The sequence below is a fragment of the Electrophorus electricus genome, chromosome 7 (assembly GCF_013358815.1).
Source record: "Electrophorus electricus isolate fEleEle1 chromosome 7, fEleEle1.pri, whole genome shotgun sequence".
In the NCBI taxonomy this organism is placed as follows: Eukaryota; Metazoa; Chordata; class Actinopteri; order Gymnotiformes; family Gymnotidae; genus Electrophorus; species Electrophorus electricus.
The window spans coordinates 11,054,800-11,071,403 of record NC_049541.1 but is presented as its reverse complement, the minus strand read 5'-3'; the positions used below and the strand labels follow the sequence as shown (position 1 = coordinate 11,071,403).

Below are 16,604 nucleotides of genomic sequence, written 5' to 3'. Positions count from 1 at the left end.
ACTCACCTGGTAAACACATAACAGTCGAACCTTGCAGGTGAATATCAGGTGTGTCAGAGCAGAGAAAACATAAATGTGTCCAAGGCTCTGAGCTCAAGGCTCTTAGGTCCCCATGACTGAGAGTGAGGTCACAACGAGTGACTCTCAGCATGCCTGAAAGATGGCACTGAAAACCTCGGATACAGGGATACAGGGAGCTGGGTCGGAGCTGGAGGGCTATAGGGAATGGTTTGAGAAACAAACTGTAGAATACAGATTTCCCAGTGAGTCACACAGATGTTGGGCTGTGCTGTGACGGGAGCACTTAAGATGCTCAAACTACTCTTCAGAGGGAAGTTGGAACAGAACAGGTAAGTGCAGACCGTAACACTGAAAAAACTACATTTCATCGACTATGATATTCAACAAAATGATATAACCCCGTTTAGTATACTTTATAATGTAAATATCCAGTAATAATCATTAATACGTTACATCCTTTAATAACTCTATTAGCACCTGATGTATTAATAAAGCAATTCACTAAATAATACAACAAAGACTAAGGGAATATGTCACCCTTTTACACTGAGAATTAATTTGGCTACGGCTGAGGAAAAAAGTAACATGCTATTAGTCTATATCGATGTGAACTACGTTTAAAATACATGCAGTGGGATGAATATAAGTGACTTACAACCAATAACACAATTAACAAAATAATTCAACCAGTAATAGTAGTGTGAGTTCAATAAATAAAATGTTGTAAACTACTAAGTCATGAGGAGAAAGAATTTGATTATTTGTGCCAGGTAAGATGTAGAACGTATTCTATAAAGCCTACTGGATTTTCGGAGGAATACGGAGGAACTGGTTTAATTTGAGATTCTCTGAGTCCTAAAACACCTTTGCATTCTGCAAAATATAATATCAGTCAAAGATAACGACACAGAAAGGTAAGTGGATTGTCATGAAGAGTGAGGTTTAAAGTCGAAACGTTTGCAGACTGGGCTATAGACAGTGAGGTCACAAGAGTAGTCAAATAAACCCTCAACATTTGCGCTCAAGCAACCAAGAGGAACTGCTACTTTGGTTTTGGCTCTGAAATGACTGACGTTAATGGGGTCCCTGTTTTCATACAGTGAAGTGGAGATACTTGGACTGTGTGCTTGCTTTGTGAATATTCCAATAAAAACGAGGTTTGGCCAGTTTCATACGACCAGTATCAAAGGTAGCAAGAGTAATGTAAATGTAATAATCACTATTGGTTGTGGTTTAAATCTAATGGGGGACATACACACACGCACACACATTTTTTGTAAAGGAACCATCATCATACTGCCTAAGGCAGTGTGACATTATACTTCATTCAATGCGAACACAATGTAATGTGCCAACAATGTAATAAAAATGTTTAAACGAGCTGTGTTCAAGCACCGTTTTTTCCCAGTATAGTTTATACTGCTGTTTATATAACAGCATTAGAAATGATATACGTTATAGATACGTTATATACGTTGCAATGATATAGACGTTATATTATGTAGTTTCAATTAATGCGTTTATGAATTTTGGACACAAGATGGCGCACGAACACATTTAATTAATAAGAGGGGGCAATACTCCACATCGCGCCTCTGTTTGCTTACGTATTTATTTGCATGATTTGTATTTCATCATTATCTATAATGACATAAACCTAAATGAAACGGAACTAGGCCTGCATCCCTGTCGCCGGCCATCTAATGTCTGTTGTCCGGGAGAGTCTTTTTTGTTTGTCCCCAACACAGTGTTTACCCCCGTCCACTTGTCAGCAGTACAGCACACAGGAAACCAAGTAGGCTGGACAACTGCAGTGGAAACACTTCAACCTTTAGGTGTTGTACCATCATGGCTTGGTCCCAGGTTTGCTGCTTAGCAATGTCGAGAAATTAGGAGAAAATTAATTTAACCGGGGGAGAATTTTTGTTGTTGTTTTTTTTATATAGTAAATGTGACTTCTCTGGTAACCAAGTTATATGTCACCTTCCCACATAATGGCTTGAGGTTGCGCAGTTAAGTCGGAGTACCACAGCACATGAGAAGCATCCTTTTATCATCGTCTGCACCATAGAGGCTCCGCGTACGCAGGCCGGCGGGCGGCGCACCTCCCACCTGGACTCGGCTCGCAGCGCGTCTCGCCCTGCAAGGCTTTTCGCCTCGCGAGCTCGCGAAGACTGTTCCGCGCCGTGGCACGGGCGGCCAACTTCCTGGGTTGCGGGACTACGGGACACTTTTCCGCTGTCTTGACGTTGGAAAATGAGCCTGCGGGATGTGAGCGCGGCAGGTAGGTGGGGACGCGATCGGGGCAGAGCCGGACCTATCCGTTTAATTAAGTGTGTATCGTGTGTATCGCGCACAGTCCGGTGTGCACGCACGGCGACGCTTCTCAAACAGGACCGGGGCTTCGGCGCGGGAGGGCGGGGTGGGGGGTATGCGCACTCATCCTTTCTCCCCTCGTCTCCGTAAGACACCGGGAGACGTTTATTTGTTTGTTTTGTTAAGACGGGAAGGCGATACATTTCGCTTAAAACTTCAGTCGTTAATTCTTAACCGAGGCCTGTTCATTCAGCCGAACCTTCGGACGGCTCCTAGCTGCACACGGTTGTCGGCAGGCTGGGTGTAAACGGCAGCGGAGCTTCGCTATTGGGTCGGTAGCATCTGTCGCAGGCGCTGATTGGCTCCGTGTACTGTCACTCACGTATTCGGCGTCCCTCCCACCGTGTGTGCTTCTGTAGGCGCCGAGACTGCAGGGTTTGAGTTGTTGTGCTTTTTTGCTTTGCCCACACTTGTAAAGTTTGTGCGATGTCACAGACGAGAAGTAGCTGTGGTCCGAGTCTAATTCATGAATCTGCTTGGCCGGTTTGAGTTCAGGAGCCTTTAACGAGCCTGTAAGGGCTTTATTACTGGTGTCAGAGCAAACAAACCAGCTTAGAGGTCAGCGACGATGGAAGGCGGTGATTTCGGTGGCGGTTTAAGGTGAAATGTCGGTCTTCGTGCATTAAAACGATCGTTTTGGCCCGTGACTATGACTCCCGCCCCAGTCTGTCACTTCTGCCGTCTCCCACGCGTGGCCATCACCTCGTGCTTGCGCACAATGTTCTAGCTTCGCGTTTTCCGTGCGAGCGCGCGCCTGCCAACGACTAGACCTTCCGTTCCAGGATGCCCGGCTCGTTAGGCTGTGCGCAGTATTACAAGAGAAACAGTGCGCCCATTTCAAATGTTTTGATCTTAGCCATACGAAATTTAGGTGCATCATCAAAGATATCTAAACTGAGGCCAGAGTGGGCGCGCTTCTCCCAGTGTGTCCCGCGCATGCAACAGTAACAGTTGCAAGCCGCAGCTAAGTGGCTTTCAGGTAGGCCAATTTATCAACGAAACCGCACAGAAAGGTGTCCTTCTTTAAGGTGTGCCAGACTGTTGTAGCAAAACAACCATTCAACACACAAAGTACAGGTTTGCATGGATCGGGGTTGACGCACGCGATAAAATGAGCGGTTCTGGTGTTTTGCAGTCTGTAGACATACCGGAGCACGCAAAACCATTCACAGAATCACTGACTGATTCTGTGAATGGTTAATGTGAGCAGTGTGATGTAGGAAAGAGGGAAAGACGTTGGGATCATTTGATTTGGGGGGTGGTGGTGCTTTGTGCCCTAGTAACAGAGCAAGGATAGCATCTCCTGACTCCAGCACTGGTGATCACCACACTTATGCTCACCTCCTGAACCCAGTAATGAACTCTGCCAGGTTTCTCTACCTCATTTAAGATCTTGACACTGCAAAGCTTTTATGGAAACAGGGCCGTGACGAGTGAAATCAGATGCGTCTGAGCCTGGTGTTTGCCGTGCTTTGCTGGACTCAGGTCTTTGAGGATTGAGGTTTGACATCCCTGGCTTAAGCCCTAAACCTCCTTTTGTACTTGGCTGAAATGAAACACAAACACACAGCTGCAGGTTTCTGATGTCCCAGTGGCCTTCAGAGGAATGCCCACAGCCTCTACTGAAGCCCCTGGCAAGACATCTCCGTTTTGGCCTTAAACTAAGATAAAGAATTGGACACACACACACACACAGAGGAGAATGGAATGCGTGGCATAGATCAGGTTTGTATCACGTCCATCCATCTTCATGTTTGTGGTTTGGTTTCCAAAGGTGTCAGCACAAGGGTGAACATATGAGTATATGAGTAAGCCTAATTTAAAATTTCTTTTCTATCCTCCTCCCCCTCTCATTTTCTCTTTTTTCTTTCCTATCTCTCTCTCTCTCTCTCTCTCTCTCTCTCTCTCTCTGGAATGTTTTAGTTAATCTCCTGCCATCCAGCTTTGTTCCAAATTGAACCAAACTAGACATTTAATTGACATGTGCAGATTCATCGCTACATGGTGTGTGTGTGTGTGTGAGAGAGGGAGAGAGAAAGAGGCCAGTTTGGTGGACCTTCACCATATCCTGTTAACCCTCTCCAGTGTGAGCTGCTACTCCAGCCCGTCTTTCCTCCCTTGTCCACTTACTCTTATTTGTCACACACACCCGCACACACAAAGGGAGAAAGTAATCTTCATTGTACTGTAATGATAGCTGCATGGGGGGAGGCTAATGGAGTGAGTGGGGCTAGAGTAAAGGGACAGTGTGGAAGGCCAAAAGAGACAGTGCTGTTTAAAACCACACCCTGGGCCTACTGACCGCGCAGAGAAAGAAGACCTAAAAAACCCTACTGATCACCCAGTACTCAACACACGGTGTTCAACACAGGGGAAACAGGAGATCAGGAGCCTGTTCAGCACAGAGTGAAAAGGTTCCAAAAATAGGACTGAAGACGGAGAATAAATAACCCTCAGAACGCACTTTAAAATAAATCGTCACAAAGAAGAGAATGACCTGCTACCTTCACAGGGACTGAGGTGGGGAACAGCAGTGCTGTGGTGTGGTTTTCCTTACCATCGCCTTGGTGTAGCCTCAGCGTTGTTTGGCAGTTATAATCAGCATTGGCTTAGTGCTGCTATGATGTTTGCAGGTCATGAGAGCTTTGAGGAGAACACCTGCGGAGAACAGCCTTACCTGGACCTCACCTGTGTGCAAGAAGCCATCATCACAGTATGAGTAAGTCTTTATACACACACACACACACACACACACACACACACACACACACACACACACACACACACACACACACACACACAAACACAGGGTTAGGCCTCCTGCTGGTTTGATCATATGGCAAAAAAGAATGTTGTCAGTGTTTTGAACCACTGAACCCAGCAGTGTGTATGTAGGTTTGGGTTTGTGTCTTCATGTTTGTTTGTGTGTGTGCTCCATGTTCTTGTTTGTATCTAGTTTGTTAGCTGGGACTCATATGTGTATCTTTCTTGCTAGTCTCACTTCCAAGTGACTGTGAAATATGCCTAAGACTGGATCATAGGTCAGGAGGCATCAGTACATCAGAACTGCCATAAGCATCACTCTAATTCTGGTGTTGTTGTGGAGTTGGGATTTGATGGGTATTTTGTGCTCGTTCAAAGGTCATCAGTCCAGGATATTGGCATCAGTACTGGCACTGCCAGCGAAAGTGCTCCAGTCAATGACATCTTAGCCAAAATGGTCCTTTTTAATTCCTTCATGGATGGCTGTCTGAAGCCCAATCACTTTAGCTCAGGCGAGGCAGTGAAATGCCATTTGTGGCTATGTGTATTGTGTCTGGAATGTACTCAGCCTGGACATCTGCTGGACAGACTCGCAATGGATGAACCTCCCGTAGTGGATTGCAGTAGTCTGAAGTCCCAGATGTGTTCTAACTGTGAATGTTAGAAGAATATTGAAGAAATGTGCTACATCTTTTCATGAGCTACGCCCCTAGTTCTTCTTCCCTGGTAACACAAGATTGTATGTCTCGTTCCAGCCTATCCTATCTCTAACCCTATTTTAGAGTCCGCCTCTAATCCAACAGTAAACTCTGCCTTAAAGTACTCCCCTGGAATCTTCTTTGGATATATATATATAATGGAGAGAGAGAGAGAGAGAGAGAGAGAGAGAGATTCAAAATATCCTTCATCAGCTGTGCAAGCAAAGTTTTACAGCTGATGAAGGATCTCTGTCCAAAACATTCTGTTTCTCTGGAAACTCTGTGTACTTTACTACAATTTTGAATGCCTCTAAATATATCTCTATATGTCTCGTTATGTGCTAAGATCCTGTGGGACTTCCAGATACTGACAGATATGGTGGCAATGGCTAACCCACCGGATATTGTAGTGGTGGACAAACAGCAGAAGAGGTCTGTAGTGATAGACAATCCCGAGTGATAGCAACATCAGGAACAAAGAACACAAAAAGCTCGAGAAATACCAAGGGCTGAAGGAAGAGATAGAAAAGTTATGGAGGGTTCAGGCAACTGTGGTTCCCATGGTAATCGGAGCTCTAGGGGCTGTAACCCCCACACTGGGAGAATGACTCCAACAGATCCCAGGAAGAACATCTGAGCTCTCAGTCAAGAAGTGCAGTCCTGGACTCTCAAGGTCCCAGGACATGAGGACTAAAGGCACCCTGCTTGCAAATTTTAATGCTTGACTCTGGTTTGTGGGTGTGCGTGTGCGTATGAGGTCAAAATTGTACCTTCCACTGAGAGTGTTTTAATAGTTGTAGCAACTTAATGATCCTTCTTTCCTGTTCTGAATCAGAAGAGCTCACGCAGGACTTGGTTGTGCAGTGAGCTTGAAGCCCAACAAGTGTGGATGTACCTGCTGTGAGATGTTCACATGAGCTACAGTTAGAGGAAGTGCAAACATTGTTTTTTGTTCACCATGTACACACAGGTGAACAGGTTAGTCTACAGCCCTGGGATTAGCTGACTGGGGTGTTAGGTAGGGCCAAGGTGACAGATTTGAAGGGATTACATTGCTTCCTTCCGAAACACACACAATTCACACATCCAGTAAAAATAACTAAAACAAAACACTGCAGCCTAACAGTGACAGACGAAGGTGGAGAGTGTAGAAAGAGAAAGGTCATTGACTCTGTGTGTGTTCCTAGAAAGACTCACAGACACACACACACACACACACACACACAAACAAACACACACTCACACACACCCACTCTCTCTCTCTCTCTCTCTCTCTCTCTTGTTCACTCTCGCTTGCTCCTTAATAACTGTCTTCTGTAAAGGTCTTGCGTCTTTGATCTTCAACAGCTAATGGAACTCAAATTGCACTCTACTGACCGAAAATAACAGCAGTTCAGCTGAAAATACCTCCACTAACTGAAATAGCTGCTGTTTTCACATATGGGGAGGTGTGTGTGTGTGTGTGTGTGTGTGTGTGTGTGTGTGTCTGTGTGTGTGTTAGGGTGGAAAAAGTTCAGAAAATTAGAATTAAGTAAAAGTACCACATCATGTTTGTATTGTACATATTCAAGTCAGAACAGTTTTTATTTGGTTCTTTGATTTGATAATTTCATTACTTAAAAATGGAACATTTGGGTTTGGTAGGCAAAGGAGACTTGTTCTGTAGGAAACATCCTCAGCTCCATCAAACATTCCTCTTAGGATGATGATGATGATGATGATGATTATTATTGTTTAAGACAAACAGATTACTCAGTGGCAAAGGTACAAAGCAACATCTTAGTAACTAACGTTAACATTAGCTAGCTAGGGTGTGACTAGGCTTCCTAGCTAACTTTGCTAATGCTGAATGACTAGTCACAGAATTGATATTGTTGGTGTCGGCGAACATTTGAGCATAAAATGTTAGAATGGAGTCTGTAAAAATGTAATTTGTAGCTTCCTTTACTGAGTAGGTAACTTAAGTAGCTAGGACGTGGAGTGAGAACCTAAAAATAAAACTAGCTAGGTTAACGTTATCTAGCTAGCTAGGCTAGTTAGCTATCTTAGCTAAAAAAAAGTAATCCTACCAGCTCAATTCAGAATACCTGACTGGTAAAATGTTGGTTAATCATATTTACATTTAAGCCATTTATAAACAAATAACAAAAGGTCTGTCATTTTAGCTCACACAGTTCCATGACATCCTAATGTCCCCAGAAGTCCCGATCATTTGACAGACTTCAGTCAACTGGATGCCAGAGTTCACAAAAGCAGCTCTTATGACAGCTGACACTTGTTGGAATAAGCATCTATAAATGTTTATGTATGCTTAAGTCAATTGTCATTTAGGGCTTATTTCATCCCAAGCAAGCAGGAGCACAGCTGTTTCCTCTGTGTCTTTGCAGGGACGTTTGAACACCCCTGGTTTAAAATGATGCTTAAGTGTAGTAATGAAGTACTTTCTGGCCTGGGTGTTGGAGTGGGTAGCTGTGTATGTTTGAATAGGACCATACCTTGCATGCCAATGCAGACTGTTGTTTTGTTACTCTGTGTGTGTGTGTGTGTGTGTGTGTGTGTGTGTGTGTGTGTGTGTGGTTAATTATCGTAATTACCCCCTGCTCTGAGCCCTGAGAGAGCAAAGGCCTTACAATCATGTGCTAATTACCATGTCTTGACTCATCCTGCTGTCCTGATGGACAGGTTTCTCGGTCATTGAAGGGGGGTAGATTGAATGGAGTTAGAGGAAAGAATGAGAGTGAGTGAGTGAGTGAGTGAGTGAGCAAATTAAACAGGAGAAGGATCTTTAGTGCTGTGTCCACCATCCTGATTTTGGTGAATGAATGTAGTTTCAGCTCCCATCGGGGGATGGCAGTGAGCCATGCTGGTGAAGTGATGAGAGGCTCTGTGAAATGTGGATAGGGGTCTGGCTGCTGGCTTCATCTGTTCTTGAAAAGGAAAGATAGAATGAGAAAAAGGGAAAAGAAATTTGCAAAATTAGTAAATGGACAGTGGAGGAAAATTCTTCAAATAGTATTTCTTCTTCTTTCAAACAAGAGTTAAAAAATATCCATGGATCAGTAATAAAAATAGCTATGGCTCTGTGTTTGTGTGTGTGGTGTCTTACTTAAAACAGGTGACCATTTTGCTTAACTTTATGATGGGAAAAGTATCTATGAGGGTGTGTGTGTGTGTGTGTGTGTGTGTGTGTGTGTGTGTGTGTGTAAATACAGATTATATGCAGAAGTTTCATCTGGCATAAACAATTCTGTAGGAAAGTAGCTTTAGCTCTTGTCTGCTTTCTCTCTCTCTCTCCCTCTCTCTCTCTCTCTCTCTCTCTCCCTCTCTCTCTCTCTCTCCCTCTTCTTGCCTAGTCAGTATTATGGCGCAAACACCATAGAACAGTATAGATGGGCACTGAAGAAGTGAACAGCAGAGAGACAGATAAGAACACTTCCATTTTTTGTTGCATCACATTGACTGTGCTGCTGTTGACAAATTGGAGGTGAACTCCTCCATACACTGTGTAGGAATAGGCTTGCTTACTGCACCCTGGAAAAATAAGTGTGGGCATTAACACTAACCTAAATTAACTACACACATGAACCAAGAGAAATGAAATTTTTCTCTTGGAAAAAGCAGTTGTGGCACTGCCCCCTGGTGGACCCAGCAGCACTATTGATCTCAGCCTGTTCTGAAATCTGCCCTCTACTTCTACAATGTCTCCTTGTTTTCTGTCTCCTCATCCCTTTCCTGTTGAGTACACTAATATCCCCTTCAGGAGTGAGCTCTCAGTAAATGCCTTACCATATCTCTTTCCCTCTTCCTGGCTTCTCCAGTCCAGGTCACCGACTTCTCTCATCTTGTTTTGCAAGTTTGTGTAAGGCATCTTGTGTAAAGATTCTCGGGCGGCTCGTTTCTGGAGAGTACCTGCTCTTCAGGTCGTACCTCTACAGCTCCAGGTTCACTCGTTTAGCAAGTAACTGTGGCTCTGTACATGCAAAATGTGGCCATGTTCTTCTCTCTCTCTCTCTCTCTCTCTCTCTCTCTCTTCTCTCTTTTCTCTCTCTCCCTCTCTCTCTCTTCTCTCTCCCTCTCCCTTCCAAGTTGTTGTTGTCATTGTCGTTTTCGCATTATCCCCACCGTGAAAATGTGAAGAGATGCCTGTATGTGCGTGCGTGAGAGAGAGAGAGAGAGAGAGAGAGAGAGAGAGAGAGAGAGAGAGAGTGGGATGGATGGATGGATATAGGAAGGAAGCCACTCATTACATTACACTAATTACATTTTACAGTAAACAGTGGGAATAGAGGAAATGGGTCCGGTGGCCCGTCTGCGCACACACACACACACACAGATACACACATAATTATTGTGGCTAATACTGCACTGTAATGGGACTGTTCTGCCTACACTTTTACCGTCCCTTGTACTGTAACCTTTCAGTAGACAACAGGTTACAGTAAAAATTGTTCACCTCACAGGAACCTGCCAGATACCCCCAGGACATCACAGTCTACTCTCCTTGCCATCACTGCGGGCACATTGGATTCCTACTAAGAGAAACAGGAAACTCACTCAGACAAATGTGCATTTGTGCTGGATAGAAAATGAATGGTTTGATAAATTCCTCTTGCTCCCCCAAGTTTGTAAACGTGCAGCAGCTAACTGAAGAAAGCAACCTGTTGCTGTTTTTTTCTTCATAGAGAGACGAGGAGCATCTCCACGGTGGCCAAGGAGATTTATTGGTCATCCTTTACTTCAGCAGTCTCACTGACCAGTGAGTGCTGCCCGACGGGTTGCTGTGGCAACACAGACCTGCTCTGTCAGTCATCTCAGTGGGCAATTGTTTTAATGTTTGGCCTGCAACTTCACCAATCGTAAGAGAAGTTGTAATACAAATATTCCTTTGAAAACATCAACAAAAAACTGACATTGATCCCTGGAAGTGCAATGGTAGGTTAGAATATTTAGACAGGAAATAAGGGTAGCAAACAGGAAGTTACACCGGGAAGTTCTGGTGCCATATTTCACCATCTACTCTCTCTCCCTCTCTCTCTCTCTCTCTCTCTCTCTCTCTCTCTCTCTCTCTCTCTCTCCCAAAACACTATGCCAGAGAATGAATAAATAATGTAAGAGGACTTAATGCAGTAATTCTCTAAAAAAGCATTCTGATGAATACTTTTAATTTCAGACCATCCTAGCACACAGCTAGGCTTGCTGATTCTGTATAGCCACCAACTGGCCGCAGAGCACACAATGTTGCTTTATTGTCAATGGTCAGAGCTAATCAGAAGCCAGTCACGCTCTAAAGCTGTTATCTGTCTTCCTGTAGTACCCTATACTGCACCTAACTACAGCTGCTGCATCGGCCAAGAGTCACAAATCACTCCAAGGGCTGATCTGAGATCAGGTTTCTTCTGTTTTGGAAAAAAGCATTTCTCATGCTTTACCAAAATAATTTTTGAAGTAATATGTAAATATTGTTAAAGTTTTAAACCCCCTCCCTAGCCCATATAGTCCGTGTATAGAATCTAAGCTGCAAACATGGCCTGTTTTGAGATCACCATTTCTCTGACGTCATGAGAACAGCGGGAAAGTGCTCATATAAAAACTAATAATGCCTGTTTTTGGTACATAAAGCCACACATTGTTAGCACTCCTCAAGGAAAAAAATGTTTAGTGTATGGGCTCTTCTTAAACCAGAGATTCTGACCGTGGAAGAGCATGCTGGCATTTCTCGGGAGCATAGCCCCAGGACTCGGACTAATAGCTGTGTCGAAACAAAAGAGCGAAAATGGTGAGTGACAGTCAGAAACAGAAAGAAGGCTGAGCATCCTGGAGCGAGGGAGGAAGAGGAGAGCGAGTCACAGAGAGCGAGAGACGGCCCTTGCTGAGGGGGGTAAAAAAAGAAAGAACACTCAAAGCCTGCATTCATGCAGTCCTGGCTAAAATTAGCTCCCAGCGCCAAACACCATTAAATAAGAGAGAAGGCTTCTGTTTTCTATAATAATCGTTATCATTTCCTTCAGTGTCTCTTTTTATTTTGTAGAGTGTTTGGTCTCTAAAACACTTTTAATTTCAAACTCAAAAGACCCAGTCGGGAAGATTTCTAAGATTTATATATGCTGTGTTTAGTGTGCGCTAGACGGTTGTGTGGTGATCCTTCTGTGTTTAGTATGCTAGATGGTTGTGTGGTGATCTTACTGTGTTTAGTGTGTGCTAGACAATTGTGTGGTGATCTTACTGTGTTTAGTGTGTGTTAGACGGTAGTGTAGTGTGGTGATCTTACTGTGTTGTGCTTAGTGTGCTAGACGGTCATGTGATCTTACTGTGCTTAGTGTGCGCTAGACGATTGTGTGGTGATCTTACTGTGTTTAGTGTGTGCTAGACAATTGTGTGGTGATCCTTCTGTGTTTAGTGTGTGTTAGACGGTAGTGTGGTGATCTTACTGTGTTGTGCTTAGTGTGCTAGACGGTCATGTGGTGATCTTACTGTGCTTAGTGTGCGCTAGATGATTGTGTGGTGATCTTACTGTGTTTAGTGTGTGCTAGACGGTAGTGTGGTGATCTTACTGTTTTGTGCTTAGTGTGCTAGACAGTTGTGTGGTGATCCTTCTGTGTTTAGTGTGTGCTAGACAATTGTGTGGTGATCTTACTGTGTTTAGTGTGTGCTAGACGGTAGTGTGGTGATCTTACTGTGTTTAGTGTGTGTTAGACGGTAGTGTAGTGTGGTGATCTTACTGTGTTGTGCTTAGTGTGCTAGACGGTCATGTGATCTTACTGTGCTTAGTGTGCGCTAGACGATTGTGTGGTGATCTTACTGTGTTTAATGTGTGCTAGACAATTGTGTGGTGATCCTTCTGTGTTTAGTGTGTGTTAGACGGTAGTGTGGTGATCTTACTGTGTTGTGCTTAGTGTGCTAGACGGTCATGTGGTGATCTTACTGTGCTTAGTGTGCGCTAGATGATTGTGGTGATCTTACTGTGTTTAGTGTGTGCTAGACAGTAGTGTGGTGATCTTACTGTTTTGTGCTTAGTGTGCTAGACAGTTGTGTGGTGATCCTTCTGTGTTTAGTGTGTGCTAGACAATTGTGTGGTGATCTTACTGTGTTTAGTGTGTGCTAGACGGTAGTGTGGTGATCTTACTGTGTTGTGCTTAGTGTGCTAGACGGTTGTGTGGCGATCTTACTATGCTTAGTGTGCGCTAGATGATTGTGTGGTGATCTTACTGTGTTTAGTGTGCGCTAGACGTTTGTGTGGTGATCTTACTGTGCTTAGTGTGCGCTAGACAGTAGTGTGGTCAAGACCGTGTATGTTAGTAGGCTGGAGTTTTGGTATATTCAAAAAGGACAGTTTGTATAGCATAGTATTGTATAGTAGGCATAACGCAGCTACACACCAACCAACCATTCCATACGCTTAGCCAGCCCCACCCTTTACCAACATAATCTATATATTATCTGCCCATAAACTTTACCAGTTGTACCCTATACATAATCTACCTCAATATTAATCATTCCTGCCCTACACATAATCTATGCCAACCTTATATAACCATACCCTATACTTAATCTATGCCTAAATATATCCAACCCTACCCTATAATCTACCCGAACCGTAACCATCTGTACTCTGACATATAACCTGCCCAGATTACTGCCCATAACATGCCCATCAGTTAAGACACAATATGTTGCCGGGTCGTATTTTCCAGCCCTTTGATCTCTTCTTTTTTTTTTTTTTTTGCGTTTGTGTATAATAGATATTTAGGAGACACAAAGAGGTGGAGATATCGAGGTAGTTTGTAACCAGTTGAAAAAATGCCTGATCATTATTTTAAATGCCAATGTTTGCCAGAGATTCAGGCAAATTATTCTTCTGCTTTGGGACCCAATAAGTCATCAATTTCCAGTCCATCCGGCACCGACCTCCCCCTGAAACTGCCCTGTCTTCATTAACCCTGTGCGACTGGGGCTCATCGTTGGTGTGTAATTGGGAATCTTTATCCCTGCACTTGAGAGGGAGCAGCGTGTTGCTGTGTTGTCTGTCTTCCCTTCCTTTATTTCTCTTTCCTTTCTTCTCCACGTATCACCTAGAACATGCGTGTTGCGAGCTTACATTTGGATACATTTGAGAGGACAGTGGATTATGAGAATACGATAAGCCTGATGTCTTTTAAAAATAAAAATATTTACAGATTATTTCAAGCTTTTAAAATGTTCACTTATTAAATTCATTAAAGCTGTTAGTGTATTGGCGGCGGATTTTCCATCCCAGTTTAACTCATGGGCTAATTATCTCTGTGGTGGGAAAGTACTGAACAGTGCATGCTGGGAGTTCGCTGCCCTTGCGTTGGAGCAGATAAAAGCGCAACGCCGCAGGCTTGTAGCACTGCCGCTCCAGGCGTCGGCCGCAGGGAGGCCGAGCGGGTGGTCCGGGTGTTCCCTCCAGCCCGCCGTCTCCTATTCCCTTCTTGGTTCTTGCCCCTGCGACCTCGTGGGAGGTGTTGCTGTGCAGCATGGAGCTGCTGTGTGGGGTCGCGACGCGGGTTCACTGCGAGCAGACCGGCCGGTTCCCCCCCCCCCGTACTGGTGACGCTGTAGCACTCAGGGGCAGAAGATGACTCTGCATCACTGAAGGCTCCAGAGCGGCTGGAAATGAAGTGTTTCATGTTTCTCGTTTTGTGGGATTTCAGGGTTGTAAGCTTTGCCGGAAGATTAGCGGTGCGGGAATGTCATTTGTTGGCGAATTCCAGAGAGGAGGAGAATAATGACTGTTGGAGTAAGACTGATTATGGACCGTGGCTTCCTGTGATTTACACACACACTTACACACGCCCACACACACACACACACACACACACACACACACACTTGACAGAGCAGCGCCTCTGAGCCATGAGCGCACACTGTCCTTGAAAGAAAATTGGCCACAGTAAAAGGAAAATGTAGAAGAATGGTGTGCAGTAATGAGGGTTTGTGCATTGATGCTGTGCTCGTATATGTGAGACTGTGCACATGCGTGCTCTGTGATATGTTAGAGCATATATTTGTGTGCATGCAACTGGGTCTTTCCATCGCATGACTGTAATTCTTTCTCACATGATTCGTCAAGGGCCCTGTGACCATTATCTCTTGTTTTGGCCTTCTCCCAGAGAAACAGCATGTCTAGGTGTTTTTCTTTGTGCATATGTGTGCGTGTGTGTGTGTGATGCGATGTGTCTCTAAAGGTTGTGGGGGGGGGGGGTGAGATTGATTGATTCATGCCCCGTGGCTGTTTACAGTTGCCGACTTCTGCAATCTCTGAAAGGGAGCAAGTGATTGCAGTGGGGCTGGTATGCATCTGATAGTATGCTCAGCCTGGTCTGACTACCAATGTAATTGGAAAGAACGAATCTCTCTTGCGTCCACCCCGCCTGGCTCAGATGCGTTCCGTCAGATCAGAGAGAATCTCAGTGGGAAACGTCATTAAGATGAAGCAAGCACAGCCACAAATACCATCATCTGGCAGGTTTAATGGAAGAGGAAGTGTGTGTGTCTGTGTGTGTGAGTATGGTGGCAGAACACCTGCAGGCTTCAAAAGCTTTGTACAGTAGAAAAACACAAGAACCATACACAAGACCTTGTGTGCGAGAGACGGTCCAGAATTTCAGATTCTAGTTTCTCTGAAGGGAAAGAGACCTTCATCCGTTTAACACACCCGAATGGGAACTCACCGTTACCCAGAAAAAAGAGGAACGCAGAAGACTGGGAAAGAGTGAGGGAGTGCAGTAAAGGAAAGAAGACTGCTAGCTATAAGGAATGACAGGGAGGCGGGAGGAGGGGGGGTGTGTGGAGAGGGAGGTGGAGAGCGAATGAGAGGGAGCAGCAGCGTGAGAGAGAGAGAGAGAGAGAGAGCAGAGGACAGAGAGGTGGAGGAAGACTCGCCGCACGCTGCTCGCCAGCAGGACCAGCCATGGTGGTTGTGGGGGTTGTGAAGCAGATGCGTTCCTGAGATCTGCTCCCCGCCGAAGCCATTCGGGGTGAATCAGGGTGAATTTTTGTGGATCCGAGATGTGCCTAATTACTGAAACTGCTTCCGAACTTGTGGACTGATTGACCATCGGCATGCGGTAGTTGCTTTGGAAGGCTGGAACATATTAGCGGTGTTTCTGCTTGTGCAGGGTTGAACAGCGGAAGTTGAGCGGGATTGTGAACTAGTTGGAACTCACACTGATTTCCAGTTAATGGGGGGTTTTGAGGGGTTTTTTGAGGGGTGTGTGTGTGTGTGTGTGAGTGTTTGTGATGTCTGGCTCAGTGTATGGTTGGGGTGAGGCTCCTGGGGGCTCTGTGGATGACCCTCATCCCACCCTTCCCGTGCCTCACCCTGGACTCCGCCTTTCGCTCCGCCCTTGACTCCGGCCTCAGCTGACCATGCAGGTTCTTCAAGTTGTCAAAGAGCTGGTGTCTCCATCTCGCCGGCGGGCTGGCTTCAGGTTCACAGGTGCGTGCATGTGTGTTTGTGTGTGTGTGTGTGTGTGTGTGTGTGTGCACATGTGTGCACACTTCTTATCAGTTATGCTTATGGAGAAAAACACTGGAGGGTATGTGAGAAAGGGAGAGACAGAGAGAGAAAACCAGCTCCCTGTCTCTGTCTTAGCTCCCTGTCTCAGCTCCCTGTCTGGCTCAGCTCCCTGTCTCAGCTCCCTGTCTCAGCTCCCTGTCTGTCTCAGCTCCCTGTCTCTGCTCCCTGTCTCTGCTCAGCCCCTGTCTCTGCTCGCTCCTCGCTGC

The 16,604-nt window shown here is 45.1% G+C and overlaps 1 protein-coding gene across 5 annotated transcripts in view; it reads left to right on the top strand.

Moving 5' to 3' along the window:
* The first annotated feature begins 1,784 nt into the window (after positions 1-1,784).
* Positions 1,785-16,604, top strand: part of usp6nl (USP6 N-terminal like) — a 38,250-nt gene continuing 23,430 nt past the window's right edge. Inside the window, exons 1-3 of one of the 5 annotated variants that reach the window (XM_035528585.1) lie at positions 1,785-2,305; positions 5,031-5,116; positions 10,541-10,614. In XM_035528585.1, coding sequence (XP_035384478.1) covers positions 5,034-5,116; positions 10,541-10,614 — 157 coding nt within the window. In that variant the 5' untranslated portion in view covers positions 1,785-2,305; positions 5,031-5,033. Of the gene's footprint in view, positions 2,306-4,752; positions 4,918-5,028; positions 5,117-10,540; positions 10,615-15,754; positions 16,318-16,604 lie in introns of those variants that run through there. The other 4 variants (XM_035528580.1, XM_035528581.1, XM_035528586.1 and 1 more) reach the window with 4 other exon arrangements.